The sequence below is a fragment of the Megalobrama amblycephala genome, linkage group LG12, assembly GCF_018812025.1.
Source record: "Megalobrama amblycephala isolate DHTTF-2021 linkage group LG12, ASM1881202v1, whole genome shotgun sequence".
Classification (NCBI taxonomy): Eukaryota; Metazoa; Chordata; class Actinopteri; order Cypriniformes; family Xenocyprididae; genus Megalobrama; species Megalobrama amblycephala.
The window spans coordinates 15,820,912-15,836,560 of NC_063055.1; the positions used below are offsets into that span (position 1 = coordinate 15,820,912).

The 15,649-nt window shown below is 35.3% G+C and overlaps 2 protein-coding genes across 4 annotated transcripts; one reads left to right on the forward strand and one right to left on the reverse strand.

The window, feature by feature from the left end:
• Positions 1-1,854: 1,854 nt before the first annotated feature.
• Positions 1,855-8,698, forward strand: mak16 (MAK16 homolog (S. cerevisiae)). Its single transcript, XM_048209286.1, has 10 exons — positions 1,855-2,086; positions 2,402-2,451; positions 2,558-2,667; positions 2,791-2,855; positions 2,947-3,098; positions 6,177-6,231; positions 6,414-6,488; positions 6,573-6,674; positions 6,943-7,008; positions 7,100-8,698. The coding sequence occupies exons 1-10, from the start codon at positions 2,072-2,074 to the stop codon at positions 7,310-7,312; spliced, it is 903 nt and encodes a 300-aa protein (XP_048065243.1). The 5' UTR covers positions 1,855-2,071; the 3' UTR covers positions 7,313-8,698.
• A 346-nt stretch (positions 8,699-9,044) lies between these two features.
• Positions 9,045-14,437, reverse strand: tti2 (TELO2 interacting protein 2). Of its 3 annotated transcripts, XM_048209284.1 has the most exons (9): positions 14,269-14,437; positions 13,537-14,187; positions 12,098-12,284; positions 11,602-11,694; positions 11,323-11,507; positions 11,003-11,041; positions 10,474-10,617; positions 10,181-10,337; positions 9,045-9,311 (listed from the first exon to the last, which is right to left on the reverse strand). In XM_048209284.1, exons 2-9 carry the CDS (start codon positions 14,166-14,168, stop codon positions 9,216-9,218), a joined length of 1,533 nt encoding a protein of 510 aa, XP_048065241.1. In that variant the 5' UTR covers positions 14,169-14,187; positions 14,269-14,437; the 3' UTR covers positions 9,045-9,215. The 3 variants fall into 3 exon arrangements, with proteins under 3 accessions (XP_048065241.1, XP_048065240.1, XP_048065242.1); XM_048209283.1 differs by having other exon boundaries at positions 13,537-14,436; XM_048209285.1 differs by lacking the exon at positions 11,003-11,041 and having other exon boundaries at positions 13,537-14,434.
• Positions 14,438-15,649: the final 1,212 nt, after the last annotated feature.

Genomic DNA, 15,649 nt, shown 5'->3' on the forward strand with positions numbered 1-15,649 from the left:
CAATTACAGGCCGATCTTGAATCTACCTTTTCTGTCAAAAATACTAGAAAAAGCAGTTTCATCACAACTATGTTCCTTTTTAGAAAGAAATGGTATCTGTGAGGATTTCCAGTCAGGATTTAGACCATACCATAGTACTGAGACTGCTCTCATTAGAGTTACAAATGATTTGCTCTTCTCATCAGATCGTGGTTGTATCTCTCTATTAATGTTACTTGATCTCACTCCACGTCCTGAGTTTCTGACCTGATGAGGAAAGAGACTACAAGACGGTTAAGGTGAAGCTTTCGTGAGCAAAACCTTTTACATTGCTTCCAGCTGCACTCTAGCTGCAAGAAGGGCTCCAGAATTGAGGGACTTCATCTGACCCTTACGGCTCCTACAGCAGCGCAGCCCAGTCCGCAAAGGATCTCTGCATCGGCAGCCTGTACCACACGGATCCTCAGCGACGCAGCCAGCCTGCAAAGGAACCTGTGAAGATTCATCTGACCCAGCTGCCCAGTCCATACTAAAGGACCTCTTGGTGTAACCGAAGTTCAGCATCCTCCAGCCCAGCGTGGCACAACTACTGGATCGCAACTCTGCGCCCTCCCACTGCACGCAACCTGCATCATCAGTGGAAGACGTCTCTGATACTGGATTGATCACCCAGCTGTGTGGAATGTAAATATAAACTTACCAAACCTCTTTTCTAGAGACCATGGCATTAGTTTACACACGCAGCACACGCCTTTCTAACCTGTTAAGATAACAGTTACTTGAGGTCAGCTAGTTACAAATAATAGGGATATTATTTGTTGAATGATAAATAAGCAATTATTTATCACCATTTTACCAGGGCCATTAGGTGGCTTCCATAAGCATTCCCATACAATTCTCTTCCATTCTACATTCAGTTCAACAGCATTGCATTTATCCATTCTGTGTTCACTTCATTTATTTGTTTCTTTGATTTAATTCAGTATTCTCCTTTGATTATTATTTTACTATCTTTAATCTTTTAGAAGTGCATATTCATTATTTCATTAATAATCGTTGTGGTATTTACTCTTGCATGTCTACTGTTAATAAATTTCATTGATTTTATTATAACTGTGTCTTCCTTGTGTTGATGATCAAAGACTCTGGCCATGACATCTAACTTTTTGATTTCTTGTTGTTGAAGAACGAAAACTCAACAGTTCTGTTGAAATGAATACAACATCACAGGCCTTTGCAATCGACCCTCTTGTCCTCTTGCCACCAGTCAGTATGCTACTGTAAGAGAGGAGAAAGGTAGACTAATCATATACTTCACAAAAGCAGTTTTTTAAACTCTGAGTACTTCAACATCAGCAAAATGTGAATATAATTCTGAATATTTATTTATTAATCATTACAACTGTTCTGTTTCATTAGGCCAGTGTTATCTTTACATGAAAGTTATTGAGAGAGCAGCATTCCCTGCTCGCATGGTGCACAGATTGTATTAGGGAAAATTGCCAGGGAGGAAATAGAAAATATTTTACTATTAGCCTACTGTCTTACTGGTATTACTGGGTCACACAGGGTTGAAATCAATGGGAACTTCATGGGAACTTTATGGGTTTACATGAAAATGGGTTATGTGATGTGTGTGAGTGTGATGATATGATGGCATATCATGTACTTTTTGTGAGTAAGTGTATTGTAGTTTGTTATTTTTATTTTTATTTCATTTCATTTTATTTTGACTAACATGCGCTCTGATTGGGACGGAAACATCCATACAGATTTTAAACTCCAGGCACCCACGCAAGAAATACGGTTTGCTCTCCAGTACAGTAGATGGCGGCAATGCTAAAGAGTGGCTCGCCATTAAACAAGAAGAAGAATATTTACACACTCGCGAGGTGTTTTTCGGTAGCTCATAATGTGACATGGCTGCCGCCTGTAACTTCCATGTGGTGTTTATTTGATCACAGTTGATTGGGCCATTATTAACTTTTTATCGTTAATTTCATTGTATCAAATTAGCGCGGGTAATGCGTAATTTCATTGTATAAAATTATCGTAAATGATAAAGTGAAGACCATCCAAACAAGCAGCCAAAATGCAACACGACGACGTAAGTAAAGCGTTACAAGAAAAGCTAATGAAAATATAACGTATAATCTATATATATTATAATAATGTATACTATTGACATATACTTTTTTTTATTGACAAACAGCACGGGTGAATTGAATGATAACATTTGAATTAAATGTTAACATTTGAATGAACCAGTAATAATTGAGAAAAAAACTTAGAAAAATATTTCAACATATTTCATAGATTGTGATGTTTCTGTTTTAGATAAAGAAATGTCCCATGTACATAAATTAGTTTATTTTATGTTGTTGAACATAATCTTTGATTTTGAATCGCCTGTCTTTTAAAGGTTATATGGGACCTTATCGGCAATAAGAGTTTTTGTTCCTACAAAGTAAAGTAAGTATATGTGATTGCTCCTACTAATTGTTTTCTTATTTTCATATCCATTCCCCAAATTATGAAAGAACATGACATCTAACTTTTTGATTTCTTGTTGTTGAAGAACGAAAACTCAACAGTTCTGTCGAAATGAATACAACATCACAGGCCTTTGCAATCGACCCTCTTGTCCTCTTGCCAACAGTCAGTATGCTACTGTAAGAGAGGAGAAAGGTAGACTAATCATATACTTCACAAAAGCAGTTTTTTCAACTCTGAGTACTTCAACGTCAGCAAAATGTGGATATAATTCTGAATATTTATTTATTAATCATTACAACTGTTCTGTCTCATTAGGCCAGTGTTATCTTTACATGAAAGTTATTGAGAGAGCAGCATTCCCTGCCCGCATGTGGGAGAAGGTATGAGAATCAAAACGAGAAGCATGATCATTTGATGATATTCATATTGAAATGTACATTATGTCCGTGCTATTCTTTAACTCTTTCTCAGGTGAAACTTGATAGAAATTATGCCAAGGCTTTGGAACAGATTGATGAGAACCTTATCTATTGGCCGCGGTACATCCGACACAAGTGCAAACAGCGCTTGACGAAGATCACGCAGTATCTAATTCGAATCCGCAAACTCACACTGAAACGACAGTGAGTACCTTTTTCAACTGCTGTATTCTGTGCAGTGCTGTGAGGGTTGTGCTAGATAGTCCCATGTCATTCATTGATCTCTCTTTTCACATCAAACAAGTAGTTATTTATTTGTGTCACATATATATATATATATATATATATATATATATATATATATATATATATATATATATATATATATATAACTACTACTGGGACACAAAGAACGGACATTAACTATTATTTTGAGCTGAATTATTTATATATATATATATATATATTAGTGCAGTCCAAAAGTTTGGAACCACTAAGATTTTTAATGTTTTTAAAAGAAGTTTCGTCTGCTCACCAAGGCTACATTTATTTAATTAAAAATACAGTAAAAAACAGTAATATTGTGAAATATTATTACAATTTAAAATAACTGTTTTCTATTTGAATATATTTCACAAAGTAATTTATTCCTGTGATGGCAAAGCTGAATTTTCAGCATCATTACTCCAGTCTTCAGTGTCACATGATCCTTCAGAAATGTTACAAAAGATTAGATTTAAGATAAACACTGTTCTTTTGAACTTTCTATTCATCAAATAATCCTGAAAAAAAAAGTATTGTACACAAATATTTTGTACAATTGTACACATTAAATGTTTCTTGAGCAGCAAATCAGCAAATTCAGCTTTGCCATCACAGGAATAAATTACTTTGTGAAATATATTCAAATAGAAAACAGTTATTTTAAATTGTAATAATATTTCACAATATTACTGTTTTTTTTACTGTATTTTTAATTTAATAAATGTAGCCTTGGTGAGCAGACGAAACTTCTTTTAAAAACATTAAAAATCTTAGTGGTTCCAAACTTTTGGACTGTACTATATATAATATAATGTAATATAATATAATATAATATATATATATATATAATATAATAGTGTGTGTGTGTGTGTGTGTGTGTGTGTGTGTGTGTGTGTGTGTGTATATGTGTATATATGTGTGTGTGTGTGTGTGTGTGTGTGTGTATATATATATATATATATATATATATATATATATATATATATATATATATATATATATATATATATATATATATATATATATATATATATACACACACACTGCGTTCCAAATTATTATGCAATTGACATATCAGTAAGATTTCAGTACAATAAACATTCAGATTTTAGTTTTTCTAAGAAAATGTTTGTTTGTTTTATTTATCCATGTCTTTTTAGATAACTGGTATCAATCTCAGACAAAATAATTTGCCAGATCTATGGAAACCCTACTTAGAGGTTGTTCCACATTATTAAGCAAGTCACAGTTCTCATCCAATATGGGGAGGAAGAAAGATCTTTCTGAAGATGAAAAGCATGAAATGGTGCAATGTTGTGCAAAAGGCATGAAAACAACTAATATTGTGTGAAACTGAATGGAGATTATCAAATTATCATAAGATCTGTGAGTGATTTAGAGCACAGCAGAACTTGGTCAGATAAAGGCTTATTAATGAAAGTTCCTATCAAAAAAATTAATTGTATTAAAAGGGCAGCTATAAAAAAAGCCAGTGTTGAGCAGCAAACAGGTATTTGAAGCTGCTGGTGCCTCTGGAGTCTTCAGAGCCTCACCATGCAGGCTGGCAGTTGTGCGTAAAGATGCATTTTAGACCCCACTAACCAAACCTATCAAAGAGAAACATTTACAGTGGGTTTAGAAATACATTTTCAAACAGTTTTATTGCTGTGGTGTTTTTTTGCAGCATGGGATAGTGCATAGTGCATTGTACAAATAGTGCATTGTACTATGCACTATCCTCCTTTTTATACCATAGCTGAAAATGGCCAGTTATGAGCTCCACATATCTTGCAAAAGTAATTTTAATACCCTCCATCTCACTTCCCAGTATTCCAGCCCAAATCATCACCCACCAGCTCCTTGCTAACGTCGCAGTCTTGTTGGAACGTGGTGGCCATTCACCAACCATCCAGAAGTCCATTCATTTAGACCGTCCATTGTAGTACGGCATTAGTCAAGGAATAAAACTATTTAAAAATGAGTCTTCATGTATTTCTAAACCCACTGTAAATGTTTCTCTTTGTGAGCTTTGGTTAATGGTGTCTAAAATGCATCTTTACGCACAACTGCCAGCCTGCATGGAGAGCTTCTTGAGACTCCAGAGGCACCAGCAGCTTCAAATACCTGTTTGCTGCTCAACACTGGCTTTTTTTTATAGCTTAATACAATTAATTTTTTTGACAGGAACTTTCATTAATAAGCCTTTATCTGACCGAGTTCTGCTGTGCTCTAAATCACTCACAAATCTTATGATAATTTGATAATCTCCATTCAGTTTCACACAATATTAGTTGTTTTCATGCCTTTTGCACAACATTGGACCATTTCATGCTTTTCATCTTCAGAAAGATCTTTCTTCCTCCACATATTGCATAAGAACTGTGACTTGCTTAATAATGTGGAACAACCTCTAAGTAGGGTTTCCATAGACCTGGCAAATCATTTTGTCTGAGATTGATACCAGTTATCTAAAAAGACATGGATAAATAAACAAACAAACATTTTCTTAGAAAAACTTAAATCTGAATGTTTATTGTACTGAAATCTTACTGATTTGTCTCTTGCATAATAATTTGGAACGCTATGTATGTATGTATGTATATATCTCACAGACAGACACACACACAGACACAGGCATATATATGTATATATTATGAAATGTTGTGGAAATATTATTAGAATTTTCAGCAGCCATTACTCTAGTCACTGTCACATGATAATTCAAAAGTAATTATAATATGCAGATTTGGTGTTCAAGAAACATTTTGTTATCAATGTTGAACATGGTTGTGCTGCTTAGTATTTTTGTGAAAACCATTTTCAAGGTTCTTTGAAAATAAAGTAAAAAAAAAATCATTTATTTGAAATCTTTTGTACCATTTGTAAATGTCTTTACTGTCACTTTTGATCAATATTCAATTCTTTAAAAATAAAATAAAATAAAAGGTGAACAGTTGTGTTATTTCAGTGCCTGGCTGACTATAATGATTTCTTAAATGGTGCCTTTTTTGTATCCAGGAGAAAACTGGTTCCACTTAGTCGAAAAGTAGAGAGACGAGAAAAGAGGAGGGAGGTGAGTGATTTACTGATGATATATGCGATCCTGAATATAACCCCACCTCCTGTATTTTTATTTTGTTCATTGAGTATTTATACAGACTTAGCTTAGTTCTCACTCTTATTTTAAATAACTCTTTGGATCAGATGTGGAGTTGAATTTGTGTGGTATTTACTCACTTTTCTTCTCATCAACAGGAAAAAGCCCTTATTGCTGCTCAGCTGGAAAATGCTATAGAAAAAGAACTGCTAGACCGTCTAAAACAAGGAACAGTACGTGCATCTTTGGCACATGCGTTTCCTGCTTTTGTACCAGATCAGTGATTGCATTTAAAGTTTCCTTTTTCATTTGTTTAGTATGGAGACATATACAACTTCCCCATCCATGCCTTTGATAAAGCTATGGAAAAACAGGATGAGGAGACTGAATCAGAATCAGAGGAAGAGGAAGATGAAGAGGTACTAATTTTTTTTCCTGTCAGTGTAGTGTTTTTATTACTATGTCTATTACAGCACAGCGTAAACTACTTTTCAAAAGTTTGGGAATGGTAAGATTTTAAAAATGTTTGACTTTCCAAAAAAAAAAAAAAAAAGTTGCCTAGTCACCAAGACAGCATCAAAATATTATAATTTAAGATTACTTTTTTATTATTATTTTATATTTAAATATGTAATTTATTCCTGTGTTGGCAAAGCTGATTTCTCTCCCCTCCCCCCCACCCCCCAGGTGTCTGGGTCGAGAGAATTTATTGCTGAGGATGAGTTTGAAGAGAGTGATCTCAGTGATTTTGAGGTAATTTAGGTGTTGTAAAATGTTACATTAAAAAAACCCCACATGATTTAATATCTGAGAGTGGTATTTAAATCCTGATTTTATTTTACAGGATATGAACAACCTGAAGGGAAGCAGTGATGAAGAAGAGGATGACGAAGAGGAATCCAGTGAGGAAGAATCGGAAGAAGAGTTGGAGGAAAAGATCAAGGCCAAAACGAAAGGAAAAGCTCCACTCAAAGGCCCAATCAGGAAAAAGCGTGCCTATGTAGAGATAGAATACGAAGAAGAGACGGAACCAGCTCAGAAAAGCAAGGCCACATAGAGACTTAACTGATGATCACACCAACCGTAGTAACTCTCCAAAAATTTTAATGTGGTGGAATTGTTCGTACATTGACCCGTTTCATCTGTGCTTATGCTGTTGCAAAGCATCACATCCATTGTATGTTTGGGTCAACTTTGACCCATATTCATAGTTATAAACTTTATTTGAAATGGCATATATGCAGGCTATATATTTTAGTGCCTGTTCGTTTTTTCTTGCTGGAGTTCTGAGGAAAAACATTTCTACGTTTATATTAGTGCTTTTGTTTGTTTGAATGCATGTTTTAGTTACATCTCATACACCCACCAGCAATTAAACTGCAGACCATTAGAAAACATTACTACTGTCAGACTGCCAATAGTAAAAATGCTGTTAATTTGAAAGAATTTACTGCAAAGAGAAAAATTAGGGGGAAAGTCCCAACCAAGATGTTCTCAATGTCCAAAGAGATAAAGATTTGTTAACTTTAAAACCATGAAATTAATATTAATTTGGTGAGTATTATCAGGTTGTAATTTTGATGTTGCCTAGAATCCATCCAGCTGCAAGAGACTTGAGACTTTACCAGCAATGGAGAAAATAATGACTAAAATGCATGTTTGAGCTGTTTTAACTGAAAGCAACTTGCACTGACATCTTAAAATGTCACTGTCATTGTTTTGTCTCAAGATAAACACCAGCAATGTTTTTTTTTCTTTTCTAAGGAACATTTATAAAAGCTACCTAGTACCTAAATGTCCTAACTGAACTAAGGCCAATCCATCTAAGCCCTGTCTGTGAACACTCAGATTTTAGTTTTTCAAAGAAAGTGTTTTATTTCTCACATCTTTTTATACCGATTTCAATCTGACAGGTTTGTTAAATAGTTTGCCAGGTCTTTTTAGGTAAATGTAAACCCTACTTAAAGAGGTTCTACATTAAGCAAGTCAAATTTCTCATGCAATATGGGGAGGAAAAAAAATCTTTCTGAAGATAAAATGCATGAAAAGGTGCAATGTCTTGCAAAAGGCGTGAAAACTGATTTTAAATTCAAATTAATTTATCAAAATATTTTATGTGATTTAAAGAACTCGGTCAGAACTTTAAATCCTATTGAACAAGCATTTCACCGGCTGAAGAGGAGACCAAAGGCAGAAACTCCCCAAAACAAGCAACCATTGAAAATGGCTTTATTAAAGGCCTGGAAAAGCATTTCAAAGTGTCAGACCAAGAGTCTGGTGATGTCTATGGTTCACAGACTCGCTCCTGTGATTGCTTGCAAGAGATTTACAATTAAATATTAGCCTATATTTGCTTTAAGTTAAACTGTCCCGATACTTATGTTCTTCTTAGTTTGAAACATTTTGTGTTGAAACAGCCAATAATAAAATGTGACATTCTGTACTTCTGCATCATATTAATCTTTTAATCATATTTACAGATTTCTTAACACCACAGCTAACAGAGCAATTTTATCTTTACTGTCCCAATACTTATGGAGGGCACTGTTTATATACAGTATATAAGCTATATTGTATACATTAGAATGAATACATTATTTACAGTTTACCTGAAGTAATTTAGAACAAAAGTATAACTTGTATTTACAAATGAACAAAAATGTGTAACTATGGACAAAACCTGTATGAAGTATGGTCACTTTAAAAGAGACCTGGCTGTGTATAGCAAGTACAGTTTATTCAAAATGTTTTATTTAAATGTAACTGAGAAAAGACTTGAGGGAAAAAAGTCAGGTTGTATTATCCTTATTTTATTTCACTCTTGCTCTCTGAGATATGTATAAACAGTTCCCTTGGATAGTCCACACAAAGAGTCTATTACAGCTTGAAGTGAACTTGTCACTGAATCAGATTCTACTCAGACTACTTTCCACTTTTCCCATTTATGGAGATGAAGTTGGCTAACAGCTTATTGACAGTGGTGCTGCTGTGACTTTCTGGATACACATCAACACAGGGTCAGGGACACAACTGCTGTCTACCTCTCTCAGAAGAGTCTGTAGAAAAGAGTGTGAAAAATGGCAAGTAGAAAATGGAAAAGTGAATTTAACATAAAAACTGCATGCAATATGTATCAGAGTAACAAGATCTCATAACAGCTTCATAAGTTCTAATTAGTCATTTATTAGTTACTATAAGAAGATTGGGCTTCGCGTCAGTTCCTTAAGTTGAATAGGGAAGACGTAGGACGTAGTGTAAGCTTTTTGAACTGCTAGAATTTTACACTTTCTTTGTAAGTAGAATACAGAAGGCACTGGCAGTCTGGCGAAAACTAGATATTTTACTTCATAATTCATAAATTACATTTACAATACATTTAAAATGAAGAGACAATTTTGTCTTTTTTATTATAATATAACATTTCTATAAAAGACATTTATTGCGGTGTTATGAATATGAATAATAAACTTTTGTGTGTTAAACTGCAAGCATAAGGTTAGGGGGGCAACACATAGAAATAAATTATTAAAATGATTAGGGCCTTAAGATAAACGCTTTAGATAAATACGTTTTTGAGCTGCAAATTGTCCTGTGACATCCTGTGATATGATTCAAGGGAAAAAGCTAAAGGCATGAGAGAAAAAGGTAAAATGACGGTGCTGAAGACACACAGATCCTTTTTCGTACTCCACATAGATCATAAAAGTAAATAAATAATAAAATTTACTTCCCAAAAATTTACTCCCAATTAACTTGCATTTTTTTATTAAACGGTCCTGACCCGGAGCAATATGGTGTATCACAGCAACAGTCCAAAGCGGCCAATGACGTGTCTATTTATGTCTATGCTGTAGCCCTCCAGGAACTGAGTTTGACACCTGTATTCTATAATCACAAGATTTCACAAAAATAAAAATATTCTCACCTGCAGTTTTCCCTTTAAGCAGTGGTTAAGCAGCAGTAAACAGTGGGATGCTTCGGTCATGAGGTGCTCTTTCAGCTGAGTGGGTAAGGAGTCTGATGAGATGTCAACCAGAAACCTCAGAAGACTCTGAGTTAGCAAACCCATTCTCTTCTCCATACTAGAGATACATAAAAAAACCATTGTGTTTAGAGTATTAAGCAAAATACATCTGAAATACAAGAAAGTAGAGTATTATATTATAAGAACTTTCAATTTCATGTAGTCGCACTGAAGCATTGGTGATGTATGGTTACCATGGCCAAGCAATCTGTATTGTCTTTTGTAGTGCATCCAGGATACTCAGTCTGCATTTTTCCTCTGGAGAATCTGACACCTCCAAGTATCCTACAATCACCCTCTCCAGCTTTTTAAGGTGACGAATAATTACAATACCCATCCTTTAAGATAACAACATGAAATAATAAACAGATAACTTGGAACATAAAAGTATCTAAAGATGATCACAATTATGCAAATATAGTAAAGAATATTTTAAATGTGCAACATAGTTTCAAGCACTTTAAGCTTCTGCAAGAACCAATGATGTTTGTTCTTGTGTGTCAAATATGGTTGAGAAGAATGCAATACTAGAAATTTCAAAGTTAAGACATGACCATTGGACAGCAAAATGCTCTTTAGGTCAGCAGGATCAGACAAAAACAAGTGGAGAAGAAAAGACACGTTTAACGCAAAACAATTAAGAATTAAGGTGAAGAATTAAGTGTGAAACCATCAGGAACCCTTTAGTTTCCAGCGACACAATTTTCCAGAACTGCAACCTACCTGGAGTCTCCAGAAGTGCAAAGTGTCAGGTAAAGAATCCTAAAAAATGACCCCCACTTAATAAGAATCACATACAGAAGTGTAGTAAAATACATGAAGACTGATTTTTTTATAGGCTTTATTTGACTGTGATTTTGAAGTGACTTAAGGACCACATCCACATCCATCTCCAATCTTGAAAAGTCTGTCTTGCAGAGACAGACTAAAAATGATCTTCCAAAACTTACTTTTGCATATAAAAAACTTAGTGTTGTATATATTAGGAACCAATTACTGAAATAACCAATATCAAGTAGGCCACCTAATAATTTAGGTCTCACCTCTCAATAAGTAAGGCAAGATTTTTGGCATATACACGACGAAGGTCAAGCTTGTGCTCCATTTCCATGTATGTCAAGATGTGCCGGAGCATATCGTCAAAGCGATTTGGTTTACGTGGTATAACTGCACAGGATGGAGGTTTCTCAAGGACTGACAGCAAATCTATAAGGCAGGGCAGCACAACCTGAAGATAATACACAAAAAGGTGAGATACATAGGCTAATCTAAAAATGAAAACCACAAATCTGCATTCAAGTACACACATGTGAAAGCATCACCTGTATAAGTGTAGCCTCAGATGTGTATAAGTGATTGAATACAGCATGATAGAGCACATGTGCTCTGTTGAACTGCCTCAGATTAGCGGCTGGCTAAGGAAGGAGAAAGCCAAATGAACACGCATCAAATACTTGTACATCAATTAAAAAAATACAACGACAATAAATACAATGTTCTCTAGCGTCGGTCTTATGAATGCTAGGAGCACATTATTAAAGTCACTTAAATTCAGAGACACATTTTGAGGATACATGAACAGCTGCAGAGTGTTCAGTATTTATTGAAGTACAAACATATTTATCATTGACATTGCTCTTATCTGCCATCAGATTATTTCATGGAGCTTACTTTAACGTATTCTAGGATTACCTTCTCCATTCATGTCACATTTTATGATGCCTCATAGTGCTGCTCTGTAGGCAGATTTAGTTTCTGGAAAATTTTTTTGCACACAAAGACAGTTGTGGTGACACAATATTTACAAAAATGACTTACCACATTGAGAACAATGTGATGCAGGCAGTGCACACCCAATACTTTGTTTTCTGTGCAATAATCATCGGATATAAGCAAAGACGGTGGAAACACCTTCTCCAAATACTCAGTTAACCAGGGTCGTCCAACCTGAACCAGCACCCAGGAGAACACATGCTTCACTGCCTGGTTACGCTTCCAGCTCTCCCTGAACAGAATGAAGGATACACTTGAGTGCATTTAATACTACACCATACTATTTATTAAGTGCTCCTGGGTCAATCAATTCTGTTTAGTAATTTAAGAAAGAAAAGCAGACTTTCAGAAATATGCTCCGGTCAAGCTTTTATAAATGTCACTCGATCATTTACACAATGACAAGAAAGTTAACATGACTCACACTCTTTTCTATACTACAGACCAATCTCAAATCACTCTTTTCTGTCAAAAATACTAGAAAAAGTGGTCACAGCCATGTTCCTTCTTGGTAAGAAATGTTATCTGCAAGAAATTCCAGTTGGGATTTAGACCATTTCACAATACTGAGACTTTAAAATCTTGCTGATTAATGTAATGCATTACTGGTTGGCTGCCAGACAAGTACTTGGCACTATGAATGCACCATGCCAGACCAGCTAGGACTGCAACTCAGTTTCATCGTGCTTACAGTCACTGATAAGCCTGTTGTCCACTACTGGCTAAACGACAGCTCTACTTCATGTTTCAACCTGCTGGTCTGACTATTACTCCTCCTTTCCAACAAATGCTGGCTTTATTTATCCTGATCTTCAAGCAGAAGGAGCTGGAGGAAAAATCTTGAATAATATCAATCTACAAATCTGACTTGTGTGATGCAGTACTATATAAATAAAGGTGACTTGACTTTTTGACCAATGAATTTCAATGATTGTTCTACAATGTTTCCAGTCATTTGTGATTACTGGATGTGGATTTAAAAAGTTGTTTTGATTCAGACCAATTTGCTAATGATATTTATGACTGATTTTTTAAAAAGAATTGTTTGTTCAAAGACCAAATACTGTATTTAAAAAAAAGAACGATCACCATCTAGCTGAATATTTCTGAGATCATTAAAAATAATAATATTCATTTAATATTATTAATAAAATATTTCTGAGATAAGAAAACATAAAAACATTTATATGTTCCCATGTTGTTTAATATTTCATTAATTTAAATAATTTCAGGCTTGGAAAACAATTTTAAAATTCCTTGAATTCCTTGAACACAGTTCACCCTGACCCTCATATTTAAGAAAACTAATTCTAAAAAAACTACACTAACCAAACTAAAAATTATTATACACAAAACTATACAGAGTATATTAAGACTTACAATATATTATGTCTTAAATGTACTGCATAGTAGGAACTGATCTAATTTACAAAATATAGGTTCGCAGAGCTTTTGTACTTATGATGTGACTTTATGAAACTTACTTGGTTAATTCTGGCTTCAGTGTGTCAAGAACTGGACCCAGAACTCCTTTCTGGTCGTCATCAAGTTTTCCAGACAGCAGCTCCTGCACTGACCTGCTCCCTGTCAATTCCACAGCTGATGTTAAGAGTTCCCGAGCTCTTTTTCTGGAGGCTGCACTGGTCCAAGGCTGCTCCTGCAAATGTGTAATGGAGAATATACAGTAGGTGGGGGCTAGTGTGCGACCGAGAGACCTGATAGCTGGACTGTTTTGATCCTCCAGTGCTTTCTGAATCTGCAGAGACAACACAAGTAACACAGTACTAACAGCCTGAGCTTTGGCCGGTATGTCCTCGTAATTCTTAGCAGGTAAAGCGCCGCTGTCTGTGTCACATACTGGCAGGGCAGCGTAACGGGTAAATGAGTTCACTAAGCCCAAATACTGGCCTCGTATATCAGTGTTCACTTTAGGAAAGAGCCAAGAAAGAGGAGCGTTTGCGAGCAGCTCTGCTGTGTTTTCCAAGATGCGCGCTAGATTCTCATGCGAGTCCTCCACCTCGAACTGCTCGTGAATGTGGCTCAAAGCAACAAACACAGAGCAGGAGCCCACTGTGTCTCCGATTTTCATCTTCTGAAGAATGTGTGCCACTTCCATTGCATTGTTTTAAATTTAACTGTCCGTGAACGTAGAAAAATATTTAGATTACATGACAAAATAGCGACTCAAAAACCACTGATTTCTATAATAGTCTTACCACATCTAGCGTGTATTTTCTGGAATCATTTAATCATTTTAGTCGTACTTAAAACATTTGGTCAATTTAAAACATCGAAATTATTTATCATAACATAATCTGTAACTACATCACTTCAACCTAAACAGCGGGTTATTTAAGTGCAACCAAAAAGATTTCCTCAGAAACTTGACCCGTACTCTAAAGGTTCCTATGTTGAAACGACATAATCCAAGATAAGTAGCCTAAACAGCTAGGCACTTTGAATAAAAAAAAAAAAATCAAAATATTATTATTATACTAGTGATCACTTGTGACTTTTTCTGTTGCTAACGGTGATGTTTCTGTAAGATTTTACAGATTAAGTCAAATAAACTGCTAATAAATTATCATCCTAAACTATCTTAACAATCTTATACTAAACTATTTCTTATGACACTGTCCTAAGTAACTTATTAAAAAACGACTTGTACATAATATAATGTTAATGAAATAAAAGGCCTCTTTTATATAATCAGTCAGTAGAAAGGTCTCTTTAGCAGAGGTGGGACAAAGTCATTGTTATGCAAGTCACAAGTAAGTCTCAAGTCTTTGCCCTCGAGTCCCGAGTCAAGTCGAGTCAAAGATGAGGCAAGTCCCGAGTCGAGTCAAAAGTCAAAGCCAACAAGTCTCAAGTCGAGTCCAAAGTCCTACCATTTTAGTTTCGAGTCATTTCAAGTCCTCTTACCACAGAAATAAAATGTATACTAATCATGTATGTCTGTACGATTTGTATTTATTTAAACCTCTTTTTATACAATGACATTAATCAAATACAGTAAAAACAGAAAACTGAAATTTTCAATAAAAAATGCTTGTACTTCAACAGCATATTGCATTAGAACAATGCACAGCAGCTTCGGTCCTGTATTGTATTGATCTCATATTGCAAAACAGATTAACTTTCAAATAGACATGGGTCCTTTTGGTTGGTCCTGGACCAACGTGATAATATGAGAGAGAGAGGAGAGAGAGAGTAGAGCTTAGATTCTCTGCCCGAGCCCGGACTCGACCCGCGGGCCAGGTCGGGCCGATATTTCCCGCCACCGTCCTCGGGCCGGGTCGCATTAAGCCCTTGATAAAGCATGTCGCGTGTCATGCACAGCGTCTCGTCCACTCGCACTTGCAGTCTCGCACGCGTGACTCATCACCTGCTGTGCGTGTTGTACTATTCAGTAGCTTAAGTGCAAGAAGCAAAGAAAAAAATTAAAACAGGAGAATTAACTTTGAGCAAGTCTGGAGGAAAATCGGAGGTATGGAAACATTTTAAACTAGTTTTAATAAACAAACATCGTAGTTTGCATGCTTCTTCATTGTTGTATTATTCATTGAGATAATAATTAATAAATGCACGCACAATTAT

Coding starts and splice junctions, on each gene's coding strand:
- tti2 (XM_048209284.1), bottom strand. CDS start 14,168: ATGGAAGTGGCACACATTCTTCAGAAGATGAAAATCGGAGACACAGTG. Junction 10,338..10,473: donor ATACAGATTGCTTGGCCATG/GTAACCATACAT, acceptor ATGTATCTCTAG/TATGGAGAAGAGAATGGGTT. Junction 9,312..10,180: donor GCTTAAAGGGAAAACTGCAG/GTGAGAATATTT, acceptor TCTTTTCTACAG/ACTCTTCTGAGAGAGGTAGA.
- mak16 (XM_048209286.1), top strand. Junction 2,452..2,557: donor TTTTGTTCCTACAAAGTAAA/GTAAGTATATGT, acceptor TTGTTGTTGAAG/AACGAAAACTCAACAGTTCT. Junction 6,489..6,572: donor ACCGTCTAAAACAAGGAACA/GTACGTGCATCT, acceptor TCATTTGTTTAG/TATGGAGACATATACAACTT.